This window comes from Anastrepha obliqua, chromosome 1 (genome assembly GCF_027943255.1).
Source record: "Anastrepha obliqua isolate idAnaObli1 chromosome 1, idAnaObli1_1.0, whole genome shotgun sequence".
In the NCBI taxonomy this organism is placed as follows: Eukaryota; Metazoa; Arthropoda; class Insecta; order Diptera; family Tephritidae; genus Anastrepha; species Anastrepha obliqua.
Window position 1 is genome coordinate 126690330 of NC_072892.1, and position 25157 is coordinate 126715486.

The 25157-nt window shown below is 35.9% G+C and overlaps 2 protein-coding genes across 4 annotated transcripts in view; one reads left to right on the forward strand and one right to left on the reverse strand.

Annotated features, from left to right (window-relative positions):
* Positions 1–25157, forward strand: part of LOC129236036 (transcription factor IIIB 90 kDa subunit) — an 89055-nt gene that overhangs the window by 15056 nt on the left and 48842 nt on the right. The gene's annotated exons all lie outside the window — the stretch shown is intronic.
* The window catches only part of LOC129236034 (BTB/POZ domain-containing protein 6-B), a 42461-nt gene that overhangs the window by 9664 nt on the left and 7640 nt on the right, over positions 1–25157 (reverse strand). For all 3 annotated transcript variants that reach the window (XM_054870207.1, XM_054870209.1, XM_054870208.1), the window contains one exon: positions 4431–5001. In XM_054870207.1, coding sequence (XP_054726182.1) covers positions 4431–4818 — 388 coding nt within the window. In that variant the 5' untranslated portion in view covers positions 4819–5001. The remainder of the gene's footprint in view (positions 1–4430; positions 5002–25157) is intronic.

Here is a 25157-nt window from a genome sequence, read left to right on the forward strand (position 1 = left end):
TGGCAGGAGCTATGCGCAGTGATTGAAATTGCGCCGATACTTCCTAGTTTTCATTGTTGCTCCCACTATTACTCTGAACTTGAACAGAAGAGTAGTGGAGCAGGTAGAGCAAAGCGCGTAATCAACTGTTTTACTCCGCTCCAAGCTACGTTTCGTTATTGCTAGCAGCTTAGAGTAATAGTAAAAAACAATGTTCAGTACTCTCTGTAGTAGGAGAAGTAGCAGAAAACTTGGAATCAGCCGGACTGCTACGTGCGAAATTATTCATGTGTACTCCAGCGACCGCTGCTACTCTCACTTCTGTTGCTCTACAGCTACTCCCATAGCTGCTATATGAGCAGTGTTCGTTTTTGTTTTGTTAGATGCATTTTGTATGCGTTTGTACGGAGGCACACTGAAAATACATATAATCGATAAATTAGGCGTGGCGTGCGTACAGTTTACGGAGGTTTGTCATTGCCTGCCGCTGGTGAAGCACGCAGGTATAATATTTTTCAAGTATACGCAATAGAAAAGTGCGCTCTCTTTAATCTGGAACGCAGTCAAGCAACAGAAACACAGCAACAGTTCTTACTGATACCCAGTCAGGCAGTAAACAAGGCTCTCTCTCAGCCCTTTCTAAGCTACATCAAAACTGGTGCTACAATGATTTCATAAGCTGAATATCTTAGGCCAAAACAATCAAGTACGTATCCAACGAATTTCAGGAAATCTAGAAATTGCTGGGAACGAAATGGCAGATAATTACAGATAAATTACAGAGGAACGTGGCTGTGTTCCCATTTATGGGTCAAGATCCATTTTGCGGCTTCCTCCTTTATTGCGGAAGTAAAAAAAGGCGAAGAAATCATATTAGGACAATCTATCGGGTTTATCGCAATAAAAATCAATGATAGGTAGCTTACCCAATTTGCTTACCCAAAGATTGTATGGAATTAATAATAATAATAATTAATTTGAATAATTCTAAAGCCATCACAGGAATTTGAATAGGGAATAATAGATTGCATTATCGTCTTATTAACTTGGAAATATACTCCAATGGAACTAACTAGTAGGTTCTGTAGAGAGGAATATTAAAGCAGCTAAGCATCTGCTGGTTTCGTACCCAGCACTGATGCATAAGCGGGACAAACACCTGGGTAAACATATTTTACCAGAGAAGGATATAAAACTCAATAAAATAGGATAAATACTAAAATTTATTGAGGAAGTCGAGTTCAAAGAACTACTCTGAATCCATGGAGGGTGCACACTTCAATCGCAAGGAGAAATAAAGAATCGAATAAAAGTATGTTGTAAAAATAAAATATATTCGATTCAATTAAATTAGCCTTAAATAAAACAGAAATTTTAAATAAACAAAAAAACAAAAATAACAATTGATTCAAATTTGATCCAGTTCGTGGGCTGACGGAATTTCTACTTCATACTACAGTGCACACAGTGAGTCAGCCATTGACAATAAAGCTTATTTGACAATTTGTGTATGGAATGATTTCTATGTGTTAGTCCAGGGTAAGGTGAATCTACATATTAACGGTGGTATCGGTAAATCAGCTGACTTATATTTTTTTCTTTCGCCGTGTCCATTGGCTGTCACCCCAGAATGAAACAAGGCGAATTCATTTTTTGTTTTCTACTTTGCCAATACTTTGCTTTGATCAAACGTACAAAACATTGTTGTTGGTCTCTTTAGTTAATACGCCTTAGCCCATAGGAAGTAAATGAGGTAAAATTACCTAAGATGGCTGTAGACGGTTCTCGACTCCCTAAATTTTTTTTTCGCAGCTAGTGGTCCACATTATGGTATCAAAACGGCACGTAAGTGCTACTTGTAGTGTCCCTGGGGTATTCTTGCCATCTATCCTACCTACCTACCTATATACCTAAGAATTTCATACGATATTTCAACCAAGATTTTGTAAAATAATATAAAAAAATAGGTTTGAAATAAAGCTCACTAGCTTACGCAGCTCCTTGTTTGAGTATTTTAGTCATAGTATAATACTTTTTTTTGCATTGCTTATGCTTCAAAGTTTTATTCAAATGTTTTCTCTTCAAAACTAAGGTTCGAATTTCTCATGAAATGGATGAGAAATGGTTTTCAAGCCCTTAGAGACGGGACAGTGGAAATCTTTTCTTTAAGAGGTGCCTTTATGCCCTACAACCAGTCGCTTTTATGGTGATAGCAGAGCTTACTATGTCTTCAGTGTCCCAGTAATATTTTTTTAAGCCCTTCATTTTCTTATCAACCTTAAATTGTTTTCTAGTTCTCTTAAGTCTTGGATCTCTTTTAGAAGCTCATCTATAGAACTTAATATTATCTACGAAACAAGTGTATTAAAATGAATCTTTCTTAGTTACTCAGTTTGTGTTTCAGCCTGCTTTGTGAAGGCTATATTTCAATGTGAACTTTGGACGTGGTAAATGATTTGGACCCATCGGCCGAGAAAAAATGTTTCACTACAAAACCCACATTGCAAGGAATTTTTTTTATCGTCAAATCTGAACATATTGCATTTGGAGTACTAAAGAAGAGGAGGTTTAGCATAAATCTTCTCTTAAAATTATTAAAAAGCTCTATATAGGTATTTGCATACACTTTCATACATGGGTATTGTTTTACAGCGAATGAAGGTCCATGAGGTATGTAATGCTAGGACCGGTTAATACTAAGTTTTTAACACTATAAAAATGTGAAAATATATGTTTGTACTGCCTTTGGACTCTAAACACCATCGCTTCACGCCTGAAGCAGAAAAGTCGTTATGACTGAAGTGGTTCCCACAAATGTGACCTGTGGACGGATGAATTCGTCACGTGGCACACAAAACATCGCGTCAGCACACTTAGCGCTTTTGCACGAAAAACACGAATTTCGCGGTTTTCGTTCTTGGGCTACTTGACCCGTTGCTGACACCTTGCTTCACACTGTTTCGAAAGGCATTCGGGTTGTTGTCTACACAGATGTAAGGATGATAAATTACACGATTTGGCGATCCGAAGGAAAATTGTGTGAATAACTTTGGCTGCCACGTCATAGAAGATTCGGCAGTAGAATTGTGCTCGTTTTTTTACACCAAAGATGATAGATTATCAGGTTCATTCATTATATTCATTCGTCGTTCACAATTTAACACGCGGCATTTCGTTTTCATTAAATGTCACAAATCTTGTTTAAATGTCACAAATCCGAATACTATCAAGCCATTCACTGAATTTTCATCAGCGTGTGACTTCTCCTCCGTTTGTTTGTTTTCTTTATTTGCTTTGTATTGGCAAGGGACCTGACGTCAGATTTGCCAAAATTGCGAAAAATAAAGTAACTGTTTTGGAAACGCGCCACCATTAGTACTCAATTCGCCTGCTTGCTACGTCAGCCAATCAGCTGATTCTTTCAAATTCGCTGTGAGCCATTTAACGGGCTGATATTATTGGCCACATCTTATAAATTTTTTTTACCACACGCATTCACACACTCATCGAATCAGTCGTTGTTTAGACGCAACGATGTGGCATGAGCAATGGCGGCTTTGATTTTTTCGTATATACCTAACACAATCTGAGTTTTGTCGTAAAGAAACCACCGTCACATCCCCTGTTAAGTATGCAAATCAGCTGATTGCTTCAAATTCGCCGAGAGCCGGTTAACAGTCTAATGCTGTTTGGTTTATCTCATCCAAGATATAATCCTATTCAGAATTTCATGACTTAATGGCACAAATCTAAAACTGTCGAAATAGGTGAAATCGTTGAATTGAATCACTTCATCATTTCTGTTACAAGCAACGGTTATGTGATTAATCCTCCGTTGGGCACCCGGGTCTGGCCAGACTTTTTCGACTTTGGACGTGAATTTAACATATTTCTATTTTAGCTAACGACTTGAGCTTCAAGGTAACTTCCTCAAATTTAATTTTCTATCGATTTATGTATTTAATCTCTTAAAAATTATTCTCGAATAGTACAAAAAAAGGTGTCCAACGGAGGGTTAAATACCTAATAAGCTAACGCTAGGTTCACTAGTCCAATAGGTATAAAAAATAAGTGAACTCTATTTTATCTTTTAGACAAATGTCTTTTGAATTTAAATACCAAAATAGAGTGTTTTTGAATTGCATCAGAGGTTTGTTTGCTCAGTTTATTCACACAAACGTGATACATAGTAAAATGAGTATTCCTTATATTCTTCTTTCTTGTTGTCATCTTGGTCAGCTGAACCTATCATACTGAGTTTTCCACTTTTATTGACAGTTCAAATCTGTCTGAATGCTATCAAAAAAGTTGTTGACCTCTACTGAAATTCATTACCAATTTCCAGGTAAAAATTTAAATACCTTGAATGTGGTTTCTATGCCTACACACACAAATCCATAAGTGGCTAAATCGAAAAATTATTAGTTTCATGTTAATTTCATTAAACTTACTATTTGAATTTGAAGAGGAGATTCGATTGTTGTTTGTGTTGTTGTTAGTTCCACTATTTCCACTCGTCGCTGCTAACACTCTGGCTGCTGTTGGCAGTTCTTCACGATGGCTTGCCGGCTGTAGTACCTCCTGATTGCCATCACTGCTCGCATATTCCGGCTCATAGTTGTGCGTGTATGCGCTGCCCCAATGGCCATTGAAATCCTCCTCTTCGAGTGTTAGCAGATGGTCCAACACCTGAACGCCACGTTCAAGTGGGCCGTGGAATTTGTTAATTAATTCGGTGAGACGCAGGTTGAGACCGTTCACTTCCGGTTGGGACACTGCCCAATAGAATAGATGTCGACCCAAATAACTACTTAAATTATTAGCAAAGGCTTCGATCATCTTCTACATGCTGCACAGCAGACAAACGCCGATGACATTATAAAACTAAAATTCATAATTTTCTAATTTATAAGTAGGTATGTAGATGTATCACTTCTTAGCTTGGCAGTTGTTGTAATTTTTTGTCTTTAGAAGTTAAGCGAGTATGCAAATTTCAGAATTTTATAATTATTATTGTGCGATCTGAAAGAAAAAGAGGAGGTACCACTTTAGTGTTTCGCTAGGGCTTCATGTGTGAGATTATCAACATTTTTGAGTTTAATAATGCATAATAAATAAATTAGCTTTCGACGGCGTCTTTCATAATTCGCTCACGCATTAGTAATTCGTTTATTTACGTAAAAATTAAAATTTTATTTAAGTAAAAATATTGAGCGCGAATTGTCTCATGCAAGACGAATCCATTCAAGGTGGTAGCATTCGAGCAACAACATTTTTAAAGCTAGAATTATCAAGTTAAAGAGAATAGAAGAATTAAATGAAAGACAAATAGATAAAATTAGTTTGTCACAAGGCGCATTTATTAAAGGTGGTGGCACTAGACCAACAACAACGTTTTATACGTTTCATTGTCACGGTGAAGTATTGTAAAAGTAGAAAACCAAAAATTAATTCGCCTTGCTTTATTTTGTACTGACAGCCACATGGACACAGCGAAAGAAAAAAAAAAACAAATCAACGGATTTACCAACACCACATTTAATATTATATTAGGTGCGCAACTAAGTTCGCGCTGTTTGTCAATAGATGCCGCCAGCAGTATGCGCTGGTCGATTCTAACATAACCTAAACCTCATAAACCAAGCTTAGACATATAGTAAGCAAACTGCTATGACACATTAGTGATTTTGTTTTGATATCATACACTTTTGGTTTTGTGAAAATGTCTGATTTTGTGCAGAATAATCGTCATTTGCGGGAAGTGTTGATTTTCCTCTTTCATTCGAAAAAACAGCGGCTGAAGCGCATCGAGAGCTACAAAAAGTTTATGGAGATGCTGCTTTAAGTGAAACAACGTGCCGAGATTGGTTCCGTCGCTTCAAAGTCGGTGATTTGACGACCGTCCGCGTGAAGGAACGCCAAAAACCTTCGAAGACGCTGTATTGGAGGTATTGATTAATGAGAATCCGTGTCAAGAAGAGCTTGCTTCAGTATTAGGAGTTACCCGCCAATCCATTTCCAAGCGATTGCATGCTTTGAGAATGATTCAGAAACAGGGGACTTGGGTTCCTTATGAGTTAAATCCAAGGGATGTTGAACGTCGCCTGTGAACAACTGCTCCAGCGGCAAAAAAGGAAGGGTTTTCTTCATCGCATCGTGACGGGTGATGAAAACGGGATTCATTACAGCAACCCAAAGAAAAGAAAGTCAAGGGGACTGCTCAGTCATCAGTCAGCTTCTACGTCGTCGCCTCGGCCGAATATTCACTCTGCGAAGGTTATGCTATGTATTTGGTAGGACCAAGTTGGTGTTATTTATTATGAACTGTTAAAACCAAGCGAAACCATCACTGCGGATCGGTATCGACTTCAATTGATGCGATTGAGTCGAGCACTGCGCGAAGAGCGACCGCAATACGCGGAGAGGCATGAACTAGTGATTCTACAACATGACAACGGTCGGCTTCACGTTAAAACCTACCTGGAAACACTGAAATGGAAAATTCTACCCCACCCGCCATATTCTCTAGATATTGCGCCGTTCGATTATGACCAAGAGTTCCATTCATATGAAGACATCAAAAAATGGCTTGATCCGTGGATAGCCTCACAAGATGAACAGTTTTACCACGACGGTATACGAGATGCATTCAATGCATTATTTTTGAGCAAAATTTTTGCGCAAATGGTTTTATGGTCGCTCTTAAGCTTCTAGGCGATGCTACGACTACTAACAAGCCGGTCAACTTCGCTTATTTCTGTGATTTTATCGACATTTTCTTTAACATCAGAAATCTCTGAACGGAATCGACGAAATCAAAACTGCACTTAATTAGCTGTTACAGTATCGGCACCATAAACAACATTCACAATTTCAGCGGCCTGGTTTGCCTTTTCGAATTTTCGCATTTATCAAAGAAAAACGAAAAATTATAAAATGTACCGAATTTTCTCTTTGTTGACTTCCATTGTTCACACCCCGTAACTCACAACTGTGGAACAAACAAAAAGCAGCAAAAGAATTAAATTTTTTGGTGTGAAATGACACCTTGACAACAACATTAATCTTTAAATTGTTTGGACGATAATTTACGAGATATCGTATGGTCTCTGCGTGGCTTCGGCCAGCCAGTATAACCTCACCTTACGAAATATCGATCACTACAGCCATTTACCGAGAAAATAATGGATTTATTTTTGCCTAAACTAATATTTCATTTCATTTTATTTCATTTTATCATATTTTATTTTATTATTTTGTATTTAGTTGAATCATGTTTGTTTTATTTTAAGGGGTTACATGGGTTTCGACGAGTATAAAAACGCCTATTTTCAATATTTTTATTTTCTATGTAAAAAATTATGTATTTAATGCAAAATTTAAAAAAAAAACTTAAAACTCATCCATTGTGACGTCATTTCGGTGACCCCTCGAAAAAAGGTGTGTCCGCGTTGTCAGCATAACTCCTGACAGGATCATCAAAAATGAAAAAAAGTAAGTGTTTTAGTTAAGACCATAAACTCGTGCTTGAACGAAGGAAAGAAAAAAAAAGTAAAAATTGGAATTTTGGCAGGCATTTTTCCAAAAAAATGAAAATTTCGGTCAAATATGCTTAACATTTTGTTTTTTTCTTTAATAGTTGTAATTGAAAAACAAAAAAACAAAATTCTTCGTTCAAGCACGAGTAAGTTGTATCTCAAACACTTGTGTAAAATTTCATCAAGATCGGTTGAGTAGTTTTCGAGAACATTTGACAACCGACTTTGAAAACACGGTTCCGAGAAAAACGCGTTTAAAGTTTTAAGTACCAATAAAAGAGCGCACACATTCCAAAGGCTGTATCTCCGAAACTATTATTCGGATCGACTTTAAAATTTAGCATAATATTCTTGAGATGATGTAGAAATTAATAAGCCAAAAAAAATCGATTTTTTGAACCCACGAAACCCATGTAATCCCTTAACTTATGTAGTTTTATTTATTTCTTTACTCATTTTTGTTTTTCTATTTACTTTTTTTTATTTATTTATTTTTTTCTGTTTCCTTATTTATTTATTTTTTTTTTCTTATTTCTATTTTTTTTATTTTATTTATTTCTTTACACATTTTTGTTTTTCTATTTACTTTTTTTATTTATTCATTTTTTTCTGTTTCCTTATTGTTTTCTTATTTCTATTTTTTTATTTATTTAATTTTTTTGTTTTGTGTTTTTATTTTTGTTTTAATTTATTTTATTTTTTTTAATTTATTTTTTTTTTGTGTTTTTATTGAATTTTTTTTGTGTTTTTATTAATTTTTTTAATTTTTTTTAATTTTTTTTATTTTTGTTTTATTTTTTTTATATTTTTTCAATTTTTTACCTATTTTTTCATTTATTTCTTTTTCCTTTGTTTTTTTCGTTATTATTGTACCTTATTTCCATTCATATTCCGTTTATCTCACTTCTCATATACGAGTACATACCTACATATCTCAAAAAATTCACTTGCACTCTTTCTTGTTTGCATGCATGCATATGTGATGACGTTTCCTCAAATCCGTTTTTGGTGACTTTCACCTGAATTAAATTTTTCACGCTGCAGGAAGTTGCATGATCACCTGTGATGTTGTATTCGTTGCTACTGTAAATACATTACCACTACTACTATATATTGTTTCTTGTTGTACTTGTTGTTTTGTTGTTGGCCATACTCATTACATTCATTACATGCCATTTGTTTTGATTGGCATTGCATTACCTTCTATATACTTCGCCTTTTCCGTCTTCGTCAGACTTTCCGTAATTTTCAAGTGTAACATTTTATTCGTCTTTTGGACAGTTTGTTTACGTAATAGGGATCATAAATATAACAACAACAAAAAATAATTATTTTCTTTAGCAAATATTTAAGGTCTTGTGGCTATGTTTGGATTAAATAATTTCCGCTGTAACTGATGCCGCTTCTTAACAATGCATACCTACTACGCTGGACTGGGTTAATGTGTTGGTGCATATATATACAAATGTATGCTCAAGTTTCAATACTATTTAAAAAACAAAAAACTTATTAAAATAAATAATTTTAATTTAATTTAAACGACTAGAATCCTTCTACGTAGTGAGAAATAAACGGATTGCTAATTCCGGCAGACTTATCCATATTGGTTAACATGACTAAGCCAGTAGATGCGATAGCGTTGCTGTGTTTTGTTATATTATTATTTGTTGTTATTTGCTGCGATTAGCGGCCACCGTATCCGCAGGTTTTGGTCCGTAACTACTATTTGGTAGTGCCCGAGTTCGGAAGCCTGCCCACACTGGGCACCCACCAAATCATATAAAAAAATTGTTTCTAATAAATAGAGGTTGCCCCTCGGCAAGCTATACATATCGCCAAATATAATTCTGCCATGAAAAAGCTCCTCATAAAAAAAAACCATCTGCACTTAGGAGGCGGCATGAAACTGTATGTTACTCAATTTGCTGATCAGCATTAAGATGCATATGTCTTTTTAGGGCAGAATGTGGAATATTTATTCCATAAGTAATAGGGATTTGATGGATGCATCTTCTTGTACACTAAGATATCTTAATTGAAAACCCATTTACTCTTTCATATATTCTAATTGTAAAAACTTGAGACCTAAGACAGGAAGTATGAATGGAAAAACGGGAAGAAAAGGCTTAATCTTGTCACAACTCATCCTATGATCTGGGAAATCTGTTGTTTTTTTATTATTCTAGCAAATGCCGTCATCAGCTCAAACAGTGATCACATTTCCTTCCTTTTCAGCTTGATAAGGAATTCCAATACTGCTCTGTTCGACTGTTTTGAATAATAACTAAGTGCATTTTACAGCTCCAAAGCCTCCATCAACGGTTTCCCCGTTTTTTTTTTTTTGTACAATTCTCCCGTTCATGAAGAGAAACAAATTCAGATGGTGAGGTCAATATGAGATCGTTAATCGGCTCTCAGCGAATTTGAAGAAATTTGATTGGCTGGCGTAACCAAGATAGCGGTTTGTTTACAAAAAAACTGAGCTTGTGTTGGTGATATACGAAAAAGCAACGCAGTATGCACTAACGTTGCTTCGTTGTCATCTGAACAACGACTGATTGGACGAGTGTGTGAATACGTGTGAAATTATCGTGCAGATGTCGGCTGACGAATACTCGCGTGACATGGCAACCGAAGTTCTCCTCACAATTCTGTTTTTTACCATAGCTAAAGAGCAAACCACCTGGTAATCTATCATCCTTCTGATTGGACGAGTGTGTGAATACATGAGCAGGCAGAATTCTGCTACCGAGTACCCGATGACGTGGCAGCCGAAGTTTGCTCGTTCAATTTCGATTTCACCATAGCTGAAGGTCAAATTTGGTATTCTATCATCAAGTGTTTCCCGATCCACCTAACAGTTCCGGCAAAACCTGGGCCTATAACTGAGTCTTGCTTCATTGTTAGCTCCTTACTTTAAACACCACACTGTCCTGGTGTTAGCATACTTGTAAGTGCAAGCTTGCTCCTCTTTGCGACAGAATTTTATCTCAACTTATATACTGGGATCATTTTTGTAGCAGCCTAGTTTTCATTGTAGAAATTTTGCTGGTATCCACGCCATCTTTTCTGCGTTAATTTAGTTATATGTACAATAAAACTGAAACAAAGGGTAGGACCTGGGCTCTTAAAAAAATACGATAAACATATGCCGCTCAAAATTTGTGAACGATTTTTACTCTATTACAGAAAGTAAACCTTCCAATTTCGCAGCACATTCCCGATAGTTTGGGCATCTATAGGGTTTTTCAGTAAGAGCGCTTCAACTTTTGAACTTTTTTGATAAAACACAAACCGGTTTGACTTTTTTAACTAATTTTTTTTTATTATCGAGTTTGAACATATACATTTAAGTATGAAATTCGATTTCTTTTGCATGACCACCGCGTGCACGTTTTACGAAGTCCAATCGTAAATATTGGCTCTGAGCTCACAAATCGTCGCCGGCTTGTTATTGTAGACCAATGACTTCACATAACCCCAAAACGGGACGGCTTGTTAAATGGACCGTAAAATGGCCGTAATGCTCTTAAAGTAGCAGCAACAGAACGATTATTTTCATAGAAAATTTGCACGATTTGCAATCGTTGCTCAAGTGTGTAGCGTTCCATGATGAAATGTATACTAATGAAGTTTACAAATGACAAGCGAAAAATAAAAAATATTGCGTCGTTCGCCCTCCCTATCGGAAAAAAGTTGAAGCGCACCTATTGAACAACCCTATATTTCAATACTAGTACAAATAATATTGGGCTTAAGCACCTGCATCGTTTGTCGAGTTAACAACACCATAGAAAAAAGATTGCCTTTATCAAATCGCAACTCCTTGGAAGCCGGCTGACATCACTAAAACAACTGATTATACGTTCATCGAAACTAGTATGCAAAATATTGATTGCTGGAGACTTTTCTGACACGTAATATCGCGAATTATCTCCGCATTGCTCTCCACTCATCGTAGCGTTCTTACCGTTTATACTTTCGATGGAAGATTCAGTAATATAGACGGTGCTCACAAGGTTCATCAAAACAGTCCCACGCTCATGAGGCCTGAATTATGGCGATTTCTCACTTATTAGATTAAATCGAAATTAAATTTCGTCTAATCTGAAAATGTTGTTTTTCAATCAAAATTTCCGCCATTTTCTAGCTCCTTTAAAACCTGTTTGGTAAGAGCGATACCTAAGCTGACGGTCAGGTGTACTCAATTTCTGAGTTATTTGAAACTTATAACTGGCTATGCACTGGTCTTTATCCAGTTATTTCTGTCGGATAGTGCGACTAATGTTGAATCGTTAAGATTCATGCGCACACTGTCGGCACTAGCCGCAATATTCTCGGTTGAGCGGACCGAACGAACTTGAAGTAGTATTGATAGTAGTAATATAATTTTTAACTCATCACGGGAGCGGTGCACACTGGGGATTTAGCGGAAAAAAGTCAAATTTGCAACATACCAGCTACGCAATGTTTAATGGTGTTTCTAAATTCCAGAATAGAACCAACAATAAAATCAAAAAGAATTACTAAACTCCGACTTACAGTTTTTTTATAGATATGTCAAAAGTATAATTTTTTTATAGTATTGAACTGACTAAGAAAAAATTTCAAAGCCCAAGGTGGTTTTTTTTCCTTTTGCTTGAGCCGACTTCGAATTTTTTATTTTTCATTTAGGGTACGATATTTTTATATATTTTAGCCGGAAGAACAAAGGCTGTGAAGCATTCGATTATCTATTTATAATTAATTTTACGAAAAAAAAAAAAATCATATTCCTTCATATTCTTGGATCTGCAAGTTGAGCTACATTTACCTACGGTCAGAAACTAGTACCAACGTGTTGCTTAATAGCGTCTCTTTCAGTTTTAATCAATTGCAGGTGCCACCAGGCGCCACTGATTATTTTTTGGCAATGATAATAACTAAACGCTTTCTAGTGTGTGCATAATGATAACGAAACACTTTTAATTTTGTTTTGACATTTTGAGGGTAACTCAGAATTATGAACTTACATGTATCCTGTGCGTAAATATTTGCTGGCTTATATTAATAAAAAAAAAATTATGAATTTTAAAAAACATTGTTTTTTAAAATTAAAAAAAAAAAATAGTTTTTAAACATGTTCTTTTCATACACAAATATATACAACTTCGTTAGTAGTAAAAATGTAAATATTTTTTGGGATGTATACTTTTTTCCGCATCTCTGTACAAAAATCCCCAGTGTGCGGTGGTTAGACGAGGTTGAGGACGATTTGAGAAGCATAGGAGTGGCCAACTATCGTAGTTTGGCTATGGACCGCAATGTATGGAGACAAATTGTGAAGGAAGCTAAGACTCACAACGAGCTGCAGTGCAATGAATAATTATGATGATGATTCTGAAAGCTCCCCATTATGCCACACTTGGTTTGAAGTTTCTGCACATACAAATTGTAAAACGCTAACCATATGATTTGATAGACTATATGATGCTAGTCTATAAACCAACTTGAAGTTAGTTTCTGTTGTTGGCTTATTGAACTTTCTTCAGTATTCACGTATACAATGCAGTGTTGTTGCATTTTCCCGGCTGACATTTGTTTTGTAAAACTCGCAACAGTACATTACTTAGTTTTGTTTATTTCTAAACATTACGAAGCGTAAAGCGATTCATTTTGCACCGTGGAAATTTTATGTTGAATTGCTATCACAAAGATCACCAGCTGTTGGCACACCCTTTATTTTTGTAACCTACCATAATTTTCTAATGTGAATGCAGCTATCTTTTGCATCATCTTTGATTGATTGGGTATTTAATAGCCATAAATGTTTAAAATTTAATATAATATCTTAATTGAGTGTAAAGAAATATGTACAGCAGCAGTATTCTGCTTTCGCAATTTGCTATTGCAGTTGATTTTTGCGCGCACTCAAACACCCATTCCCATTGTTTTGAAATTTAATGTGTGTGGCCTGCAAGCGAACTGAGCTCAAAACTGAATTGCATTTTATTTGAATGCAGCAGAGTTATTTTTAATTTGCCCTAAAAAGTTCGAACGAGCTATGCGGATATTTTATTTCATTTTTATATGCATCTGATCTGAATATGTGAGTAGTTTTGTATATGTGTTAATTTTTTTTGTTTGGTTTCTTCGCCTTTTGAACGTCGTTTAAAGGTTTTCATATGTTTCATTTTACATCATCATCACCATCGTCGTCGTCGTCGTCGTCATCTTCATCTCCAGCTCGGTCTGCAGCAGCAGTAAAAACGACAGCACCTGAGCTACTATAATCAGCCACGAACTCCTCTATGTATGTACATATGTAATACTCTATTGTTGATATACAAAAACAAAAAAGGTTTTATTGTTTATCGCTGCTGTGGTGTCGCTGTTGGCTGCTTACCAGCGAAGCTCTTTGCTGCCCGTCTTCTTGGCCATGGAATTGGGGCGACTCGTGGCGCGTCGATGCTGGCGCATATTATGCAACACCTTTCAGCTTTTTCTCGCACATATTTTGGTTTTGCATTGGTTATGCGCTACTTAGAGTGCAGTGCAAAAACAATAGCTGTAAATTGTGGCAGCAATGTGTGAATTAAAATAAATGTAGATATATACATACACACATACATATCACATAGACATATATGAAAGGTGAATTTGAATGCATTAACAAAAACGTCATCACATTTCAGCGCCCAAAGCTATCATTATTCTTCGTCATCACGGCTATAGCGGTAGCCGCAGCAATGGCGTCAGCGCACGCAAAGGCAATGGCAGCAAAAGCAACCTTTTGTTTTTATTGTCGGTTTGGCGTGCTTTTTTTTTTTTGAAGTATAAATTTTCACTCCCTTTTTCTGCTTGCCATTTCGTATCTTAAGTTGTACAAATAGCTACATGTGATTTTTTTTTGTAATATTTTTATCGAATTAAAATGCTACACGCGTTTGAATTCTTGCGCACCGCCGCTTCACCCATTTGGCCACAACTGCTGGCCTGCCAACCAGCCCGATATGTGTTTGAAATACATAAAATGCATATGCGGAGACTTGGTGCTGGCGGTGGGTAGTGAAACGGCAGCAGTCGGCAGCAGTAGTCCAGAAGATGAAATTGGTATGCCAACTTTGTTTCCGGCAATGTCTCGCGCAATGATGTTGGTTGGTTTTTTTTTTTTTATTTTTTGTTGATGTAAGTGTGTATGCGTATGTATGTACTTGCGTTGTGAATTATTTTTGCTTTTAATTCATTTAAATCGTGCTAACTCATACGCGCCCTGGTGCGCATGCGCAATCGTAGTGAATTGTTATTATACAATTTGTTGTTTTTTTAGTAAGCATTTAAAGATGTACGAATATAAATTTTTGCCGCTCTACCGACGTACTCATTAAGCGATTTGTTTTTTCGTTTGCTATTTATTACCCGAATCAATTGTATAATCAGCGTGTAGATATGTAAATAAAATTAATTACTATATTCATATACTCACTGAAAATTTCGTTGATTACCTAGTTAACGTCTACAAATTCTATTACAAAGTGATTACCACTGTATGTCACGCTGTCGCCAACACAGTAATTGTGCCAACCTCCCAACTCGATATAATAAGCACAAGGAATTGAAATAAAAAAAAAAAACCAAATAAAAAATTTAAATAAAAAATAAAAACAAATTAGAAATTAAAATAAAAAACAAAAAAACCCCAATAAAAACAAACTCACACAGCTAAAGAAAACTGATTATTTCATACGTTTTTGATCGTTATTTAATATTATTTAAAGCCGCATCCGCTCACAATACATACACCAACACACTCACACTCATACTTCACTCCCGCTAACCAACGAACGACTCCCGCAAGCAAGTTCGTGTAATAGAGTGAGGTGAGCGCAAATTGTTTTTTTTAGTTTTTTTTCACTACGACCGCACTTGTCCGCCAGTAGTTGGCCACGAAAATTTGTCTACAAATTTACACCTTTTCTTTTCACACGTTTTCAATTTGTCTTCCATTTTATTATCATTGTTTGATAATTATATTTACTTACTTTCTTTGCATTTTATTGTATTTAATTTCTATAATTATCCAACTTGCAGTATTTCCAACAAAACAAAACCAAACATCGCGCCTCTCACTCTCTCGCTCTCTTTCCCTACGCACTTCATTATCGCCTGCATGTGTCGCCCTGCATTGCTTCCTCTTATTCTGTTTTTTTATTTTTATTTAAAATGCTGACCAAAACCCCATTTCGACACTTGTCAACTTTTGTGTTACTCAATTGATTGTTGATTGATGTTTTTGCTGTTCGCAGCGTATTTTTTGCGGTCGTTGATTTTTTGCTATTGTTGTTGTTGTTGCCTTTTCTTTGAACGCATATGCCCTAAATACCCTCGGCTAGGCAATCGGAGCATTAACGTTGTTGTGCTGGCGTTATTTGCTTGCAGTCCAACAGCTAATGTTGCGAATGCAGCATTGCACTGTTGTGAGTTTAAAGGGTTTGACTTAACACCTCTTTTTATGAGTGTAACTAATTTCAGTATCATTCTATATTCGTTTTTTGTTTTTTTGTTTGAAAAATAGTTTTCAACAGTGACTTTGTTATTTAGTCTCTGTGTATGGCAATGTTAGAAATATAAAAAAAATATTTGGTAGCGATTTATGTAGGTAAAATTATTTTATTTGGGTATTTTGAGTTTCATTTTATAATTCCCATGTCACATGATTTCGCATTTAAATCAACAACAAATAAACAGAACAGCTAAAAAATTGTTTCCACTCTTGATTAATATCTTTTATACCTAGGTTGGCAACGTGATGCTGTCAGCCATCTGAGAGCCAAGTAGCGGTCGCCGCATTCTGTATTTCTCAATAGCAATGTTTAATCGTATGGTTTTAGTTAGTCACTAATATGTGCCCATTGGCCGAAGTGTAAACATTATTATTTTGTTAATGTGTGCGCGTAACAAAAAACAGCATTTATTTCGTTAAGTATTGGCTTTCTTTTCTATTCAAAGAAAAGGTGCAGCTGAAAGTAGTTGAATGAATACGAGAAGAAGAGATGTTTAATATTAATATTTAATATATGGCGTCTATGTTTGCGAGAAGTCTCTAACGAGAATTCCGAGGCTAATTACTGTTCCTACTGTTAGGATGAGACCCCTGTTGCAATGAAACCTTTTTAGAATTGAGCAAACCTACTATCAGATTAAGTTCTCTCTTAAAGTAAGTACTTTGTTAGCATAATTAAAATGGACATTTTATGGTTGTGAGTTAGGTTTTGCAGTTATGGGCTATCCATTAAATTTTAGTATAACAAAATGAAAGTTTCAAGTTACTTTTGATTTTTCGCATTTTGTTTTTATTGTTGACTGTACAAGGCTTTTTCTTTCATATAAAAAAATTGAGCATGGATTTTGTATGGAAGCGGTATTTTGTAGTCACTTGAATACTAAAATTCAATGAGCTCTAAAACTGCATACCCAGAAAAATTCTAAAAATTTTTATTGAAAAGTTGAAGGTTGAAAAGTTCCTTAACAGTTTTGTGTTGGGTGGCACCACCACTTGTGTGTTACAGCGATTCAAAGTACAGGTAAAAAGTGAAAACTTGATGCTTCATTTGGGACTTTTACGAACAAAGTCGACCAAAGAGAAAAGTCGAAGTAGGCGGCTAAAAATGTTCGTGGACCCAATACAGTGTCGAATGTAATAGCAATAAGAACGTGAAAGGATAAAACAAAATAAATAAATAATTGGCGCGTTCACTTCTGTTACGTGTTTGGCCGGGGGAGAGATGGGGTAGAGGAAGTGAAGATTAGCCAGAAAATTGCATATTTGCATAAGTCTGGTCTCACGAAAAAGTCAGATATTGTGGGGCCCACACGAATTAAGGCAAAATAACTTGTAAAAAAAAGTACCTAAAATGGTACTTCCGTAGGAAAAAAAAGAATCAAGCGATCGACCCGAAGCGGAATTGGCATGTTGTGTCGCATCAAGGACGTGAGGACGAAAGGTTACATGCAAAAAGCGCTCAGAAGTGAAGCTTTACGATCATGTAAAAAGATTGTAGCTCCCAATCGAAATGATAAACAAAATAAGAGTGATAAAATACTTACTTATACAGTCAAGATATTCATAAATATGGCTGAGTGGTTAGGTACGATGAAACATACGCCAAAACCAACTTTAAGCAGATTCAGGGCGCTGAGTTTATATTGTAACAAAGAGAGAAGGAGTGCCAGGTGTCTTTAAGCTAAAAATTTTCTAAAAGTTCCCTAAAAAATATTTGCTTTTGCAAGACATCTGCCAGTATGGTATGAAAAGCTAAAAGTTCATTACCAAGGACATTATAAATCAAGAAATTTATCTTAAGGAGTGTTTGCAAAAACGTTTGCTCCCATTCATAAGACAGTTCGGATCTAGCCTGATTTAGCATCGTGTCATTATAGCGGTCTTGCCATGTACTGGTATGAAAACTACAGGGTAAATGTTCTTCAAAAGGATCACAACCCACCCCAGTGTTCATACTTGCGACCCATTGAAGAATATTGGGCAATTGTTAAAAGAATATTACTAAAAGTTAAAAATAATCAGCAGTTTAAAATGAATTGGCAGAGAGCGGCAGATACAGTAACAAAAACTTATGCCCATCGCCTAATGAGAACTCATATGAGTTTTTGTTTAATATGGATTAATAAAGAAACAAATAAATGAAAAATTGTTTTTATAGCTTACACAAATTTTATGTTATAATGAATTTAGCCCGCACAAATTTTAGGTCATAAGGAATTTAGCCCGCACAAATTTTAGGTTATAATGAATTTAGCCCGCACAAATTTTAGGTTATAATGAATTTAGCCCGACCAATATTTTTCGCGGCTGCCGTAGCCGAATGGGTTGGTGCGTGATTACCATCCGAAATCCAGAGAGAACGTGGGTTTGAATCTGGAAATGAAGAAAAAGTTTTGTCTAATAGCGGTTGCCCCTGAATACCAGCTCCTCATAAAAAAAAAAATATCTGCCGTTCGGCGTCGGCTTGAAACTGTAGGTTCCTCCATTTGTAGAACAATGTTACATACATTGGATTATATGTTTCATTTATACATATAAAGGGTTTTCAAATAACCGGTGTTATCTATCGCTATCGAGATATGATTCACGATTTTTTATGGCCGGAATTGGATGGTATTGATCTGGACAACGTTTATTTTCAACAAGACGGCGCTATGTACCACACAAGCAACGAAACCATTGATCTTTTACGGGAGAAGTTTCCGGACCGTGCTATCTCTCGAAGAGGTGATCACAATTGGATCTTGTGAATTGATCTTGTGATTTAACACCTTGTGACTTTTTTCTTTGGGGCCATGTGAAAGAGAAGGTCTACGCCAACAGCCCAGGGTCGACTCAAGACCTCAAAGATGGAAGGCTATCGAGGACATAGGACAGCCACTTTGCGATTCGGTTATGGAAAATTTCATGAAAAGGATATTGCCCTGTAAGCGTGGTCGTGGTTGTCATCTGCCTGATGTTATTTTCCACTATTAACGGATAACTTTATAATGAAATAAACATCCGATCATTTATATTAATAGCATTTTTCTTTGAATATCAAAATAACACCTCTTATTAGATAACCCTATATATAATATTTTTCTTGTCCATTCTTTAAATAGTTGGTATATAGCACAGACACTTATTGACAACTTTTTATTCGTTATATAGCGAAAATGTACTAAACTCTCAGAAAAAAAGTAGCAAGAATCAACGCGATTTTGGAGCCACTTCAGACTAACATTTTATTCTATCAAAATTTTCTAAAAATTAGGATTAATAGCCATTTTGAAGGGCACTTCTTTAATTTGTTTTATTTAAAAAAAAAAATTTTTTTTAAGTTTGATACTTTGATTTCTATGACTTTTGGAAGCGAATGCACTATAATTCCATAAAAAGAAATTTAAATAATTAAAAAAAAATATATGGGGCATTCTTTCTGAACGTGAGACCCCCTGCCCCCAGAATAGATTTTGACGAAAAGAGGTCTATGAGGGCTTAAAATGTAGGTAATTATGTTTACTTTCGAAAGCAAAGTGGCACTTCTTGAAATTCAAAACGGCGGATCCAATATGGCGGATTCAATATGGCGCAATTTTGCAGTTCGTGCATCAGATTTATGCTATTTCGTGTTTTCTTTATTTATTTTTAAGTAAAATTGTTGCATTGGATTTAATTTTACATCCAAGTTAATTATTTATTTTTATTGGTCACTGATTATTCATCACATTTTTTATCATCAGTTCATAGCATAAATCTGATGCACGAACTGCAAAATTGCGCCATATTGAATCCGCCATATTGGATCCGCCATTTTGAATTTCAAGAAGTGCCACTTTGCTTTCGAAAGTAAACATAATTACCTACATTTTAAGCCCTCATAGACCTCTTTTCGTCAAAATCTATTCTGGGGGCAGGGGGTCTCACGTTCAGAAAGAATGCCCCATATATATATGTGTCAAAACTTGTCTATAAGCCCCGACGGTTTAGTGCTACTTGGGTAGTGCCAGAATGGTACTTCAACTGCTTCACCTACCTACCCGGTGCTATAGTTGCTTGCTGCGTTACATGTTAACTATTATCATTATTATTATTTAAAAGTATTTTTTTTAGTTAATTATTTTTATTTATTATTTTTAATTGAAATTCTAAACCTTAATTCTTATTCTCAGCCAGTGGCATTAAATTATTATTGCCCAAAAATACTTACAAAATCTAATATTTTTTATCTATATGGGTAGATAAGTGCATATATCTTTACACATTTTTATAATGCATTTCTAATTACTAAAACCATTTGCGCTTCCACACTTTTTAGCAAAAAAAAAAAAAAAAAAAAAAAAAAAATACGCCATGTCATGAACAATGCGCCCAAGTGTCAATATTAATTTGACATTCTTCTATTACATTTTAGATTTATCAGAAAATATTCATTAACGTAAATTACAAGTCGTGACTAGTTTTTGACATAATAAATACTTAGTTACGCCCGCATACAGCTAACAGTCAACAGTCACTGTTATTGACTTATAACCGCTATCAGATACCATTGATTGCAAACTGAACACCTATGCTAATACTTTTTTATTTCTAAGAAGAAAATTTGTGAGAAGGATTACTAAATTGTGTCCCCTTGAAATATAAATGTCCCGTGTCTAAGGTAAAAGCGTAAGGCACAGTGATCCAAAAAAAAAAAAAAAACACTGGGGGAAATTTTTCACAGAGTTTTAAGAAATCATTTGCATTAATATGCTTCATTTTTTCCAAACATTTCTATTTCTATACATAATTCTCAGTTCATTACACGATTTGCCAGTTTCATCGCGGATAGTCCTTTGCCAAGTCATCACTGGTCTGTCTCTTCTTCTCGTTCCTTGCGGGTTCCAAGTCAAGGCGGCATGCAGAGTATGCCCTATCAGTCCATATTTTCTTTTATTTATTTCACTGTTGATGCTAATTATTTTGGTGTGTAATTCTCCAGCGATCTTCGACAATATTTAATATATTGAAAAAATATAATGAAACCCAAATTTTTTTTTAGAAAAAGTGGTACTGAAAGAGTTTCTAAAATTATTGTAACTCAAATGTGAACAGAAAAGGATTTTACGTTTAATAAACGAGAACCCCAAAATTTCTGCAGTTAATCTTGCCAAATTACTCGGAAATTCGTCAAATGTGGGCGTACACACACAAACAATCAGAAATTTTCTGCACAGTAGCCTGTACAGAACGCAAACGCCTAGAAAAAAGCCCCTTCTTTGAAGGATTAATGTGAGTAAAAGGTTGAGCTATGATAATATATATATAATTGGCGCGTACACCCTTTTTGGGTGTTTGGCCGAGCTCCTCCTCCTATTTGTGGTATGCGTCTTGACGTTGGTCCACAAATGGAGGGACCTACAGTTTTAAGCCGACTCCGAACGGCAGATACTTTTATGAGGAGCTTTTTCATGGCAGAAATATACTGGGAGGTTTGCCATTGCCTGCAGAGGGGCGACCGCTATTAGAAAAAACTTTTTCTTTAATTTTGGTGTTTCACCGGGACTTGAACCTGCGTTCTATCTGTGAATTCCGAATGGTAGGAAAATATTCTCAAAACTGTCGAAAAATTACAATTACCAGCAACGTTCACCTTCATACTCCCCAAAACATACTGCGCTGATTGTAAGGGAATATTTGCTTTGTAATGGAAACAAAAAAAGTGTTGCCCCAAAATTTTTTCCCAGCGTTCGGATCTCAATTCCATTGAGCGCTTTTAAGATACTCATTGTGACCATCGCGAGATCCCTGCAGTCGCTGAAGAAATTCAAAAACAAGCAGAAGCCCACTTCATCAGGCTTCAGAGGTACGTGCGTGTCCTACAAGTGCTCAATGGGATTGAGATCTGAGCTCTAAGGTGGATGGGAGCTAGCAAGGCATGAATAAGCTAGCAAACTCCTTAACACCTCAGGCCTAACCCGACGACGCCGGTAAATCAAACCACATGATCTGGCATGATGACTGTTAACTTAAGAAAGGGACTATGAAAATCTCTACAAAAAATTACCATTACATTACCAAAATTGTACTGCTCGTTAGTTTATGTGTAACTAAAGGATGTGTACAGAGGTTTGTTTGGAAATATTTGAAAGAGGTTTCCAAATAGATGCGATCTTTACAGATTTCTGTAAGGCCTTTGATCGGGTATCTCACGCAATATTAATTGCTAAACTTGAGCGTTTCGGCTTTCACTCTCAATTTCTTAAGTGGTTAATATCCTACCTCAATAATAGGCACTGTGTCGTTTGACTTGATAATGTATCGCCTTATTCTTTTATTGCTTCGTCTAGTGTTCCCCAAGGTACTGCCCTAGGTCCACTACTATTTATTCTCTTTATTAACGATAAACTTAGAAGGAAAGACATTTGGTTGATGGTCGGTATCATTACAGGACACAACCCATGGGGTCAGCATATGACCACCATTGGAATCATTGAGGACATAGTGTGCCTGTCATGCTTGGGGGAGGCGGATAGCACTGAGACTTTCTCTGTGAGTGTACTGCCTTTGCTAGAGCACGGCTACGAGTTTTGGGTTCCAATGTCATGAGAATGAGTAATATTCGTCCTCTAAAACTGGAGGATATTTACAGATTTGCCAAAGAATCTAGAAAATTCTCACAGGACTAACTATCTCTCTCTCTGTCTCTATTCTTTCCTATCTCTTTCTCTGATACTTTTCTCCTTCCCTCCTTGACTATCAACCCCCTTTCCAGAGCTTTAAATACAATGGGCTTTTTAGCCTGAGTGTTTTAGGAGCCACAAAATCTCCTGGTGCTCCTTGGCTCGACCATTTAAAATTTCAAAATTTCAACGATATTTCTTCCTGTTCTTCATTGTATAATTTTCTTCTATACGCGAACGATCTGGAAATCTATTTAGAAATTAAATGTCCAGAAGATTTATCTGAAACTCGCCGTTGAAGACAATTAGTGAATTAAAAGGCATGGATGTCTATTTTGACTCCAAGCTCAACTTCATCCCACCCACATAAACTTTATTCTTTCTAAATCGTGCGCAATGTTAGCCTTTATTCGTCGAAATAGTTCTTCGTTTTCTGATCAATCTGTTGCACGCGTCATTAGTTCGGTCCAGGTTAGAATACGTGGTATTCGTTTGGAGACCGTTTCATGCAGCCTATATTAAAAGATTAAAGTCTGTTCAGAGAGCTTTTGTGCGTTTTGCTTTGCGCTCGATGAAATTCGTTAATCTCATTCCGCCTTACGGGTCTCGTTGCTTATTAATAAATCCTGTGTCCTTAGAGTCTAGGCGTGTTCTTTTGTTGATGTGTTTGGTCTTCGCATTTTCCGTTGTAATGATTTGTTTTTGTGGCTATTACTAAAACTGTTTATAGAATGAATGGTTTTTTCAGATAGACGCTACCTTAATTTAATGCTTATTCTTCTTCCTTAGTCTCTGATTAAGAAGTTACTTATAAGACTCTTTTCATAAGGTCTTAATTTGTATCTACCTATGTAATCGTCTGTAAGCCTCTTCGTTCTTAAATAAAGTGCTATCAAGCACTGAATTGCATACTTTATATTGTCATTTGCCTTTTGAAAATTGATTGAACCGTTCTCAAGTTACAAACGATTGAAGTCAGAAGAAACAAGTGCCCCAGTTTATTTTTGTTTCACTGTGTATAAAGACACTCGCTTTGCTCTCATTAAAATATGTCGTGTTAGTATGCCTTCGCACAAATTTGAATGATTTTAGAAAATAGTCTAAGAAAATAGTCAACAGTGTTTAGTGTTCAATACTAGCGACTGGAGTTTGCTGTCCAAATTCTGTGTTTAATAGCAAAGCGCCGAAAGTACTAAATTTATTGAGTTCTGCAAACAACTAACGCCACTCCATATTCACCTATTTCATTTTGGATAATCACAAGGTAGCGCTTTTCATAAGGTTTTACTTTGTTTCTGATTCGCGTCTTTTCACGCTTGAACTATTCATTTGCGCCAACCGCATTTGCCACTTGTCAACAACCTAAATCACTTGATCGATTTGACTTAAAGTGCCGTAACGGCATTGTGTAATTTGGGGTCTTGCCGCCGTTGAAAAACTACAGCAAATGTTAGATTTTTTCCTTAAAATATGCTTAATCACAGCTGCCAAATGAACCCTTAGCTTTTGCATTCGATTTATCAACAATCACCGTTAAACAATTTTTTGTTCCCACTCACATCTTAAGTCATGTGTGTGTGTTTGAAATGTTGATTATGAATTTTTCTTAAAGTCATGTTGCAACAAAATTAATGATTTGCTAAAATAATCACGCCACATACATACAGACACATACATATGCACATACGTACATAGTACTAAAGTACGTTAATACGTCTGTGTGTGTGTGTGCTAAGTGAAGGTTCTCCAAATGGGACTGGAAGAAAAACGCTATACAGTTTGGAATATACACAATTGCACTGAGTGGCCTCTTCACTTGGCGCACTCAAGTGGCCGTTAGCGATGCATAATTGCATATTCATGCAGGCGAGCAAAGTGCGAAATATTCTGCATTTCGGTTTGTAAATATTTTTTTGTTTTTTGTTTTTTTTGTTTGCTTTGTAATTTCTCTTGCGGCATTTGTATTGAAAGTTGTCAAGTTAAATGGCAAAGCGAAGGTTCTCAGCATATTCAGCGCATTGTTGTTCTTTTTTTTTTTTTTTTTTTTGATTTTTTTTTAATACTATTTTTAGTGCTGACTGATAATTTGTGAACAAATGCTGATTACTTTTTCTTTATAGAGTGGCCTTTAACTTATTTAAATTCTTAATTAATTCATAGAATCCAATAACCAAAAGCCAAGCTAACGCTACTGAAGGGCATATATGTATAAGCGTGCATATGTATATATAAGTGCATACATACATACATGGCATACTCACGGTGAGCTTCTACCACGGACGAGCGTATCACACAAATTTTGTTTGTTTCTGAACGGTCAGTTTGTGTTAAGTAGCCACGTGATATTGTCAACGTATAATTTAAAGCATTTAAATACCAAACACAAGCGCTCAACGCCAAAAGTGGTATGGACTCATCGCATTGCAAGAAGCTGAGTAGGAAAAACCTGCTCTG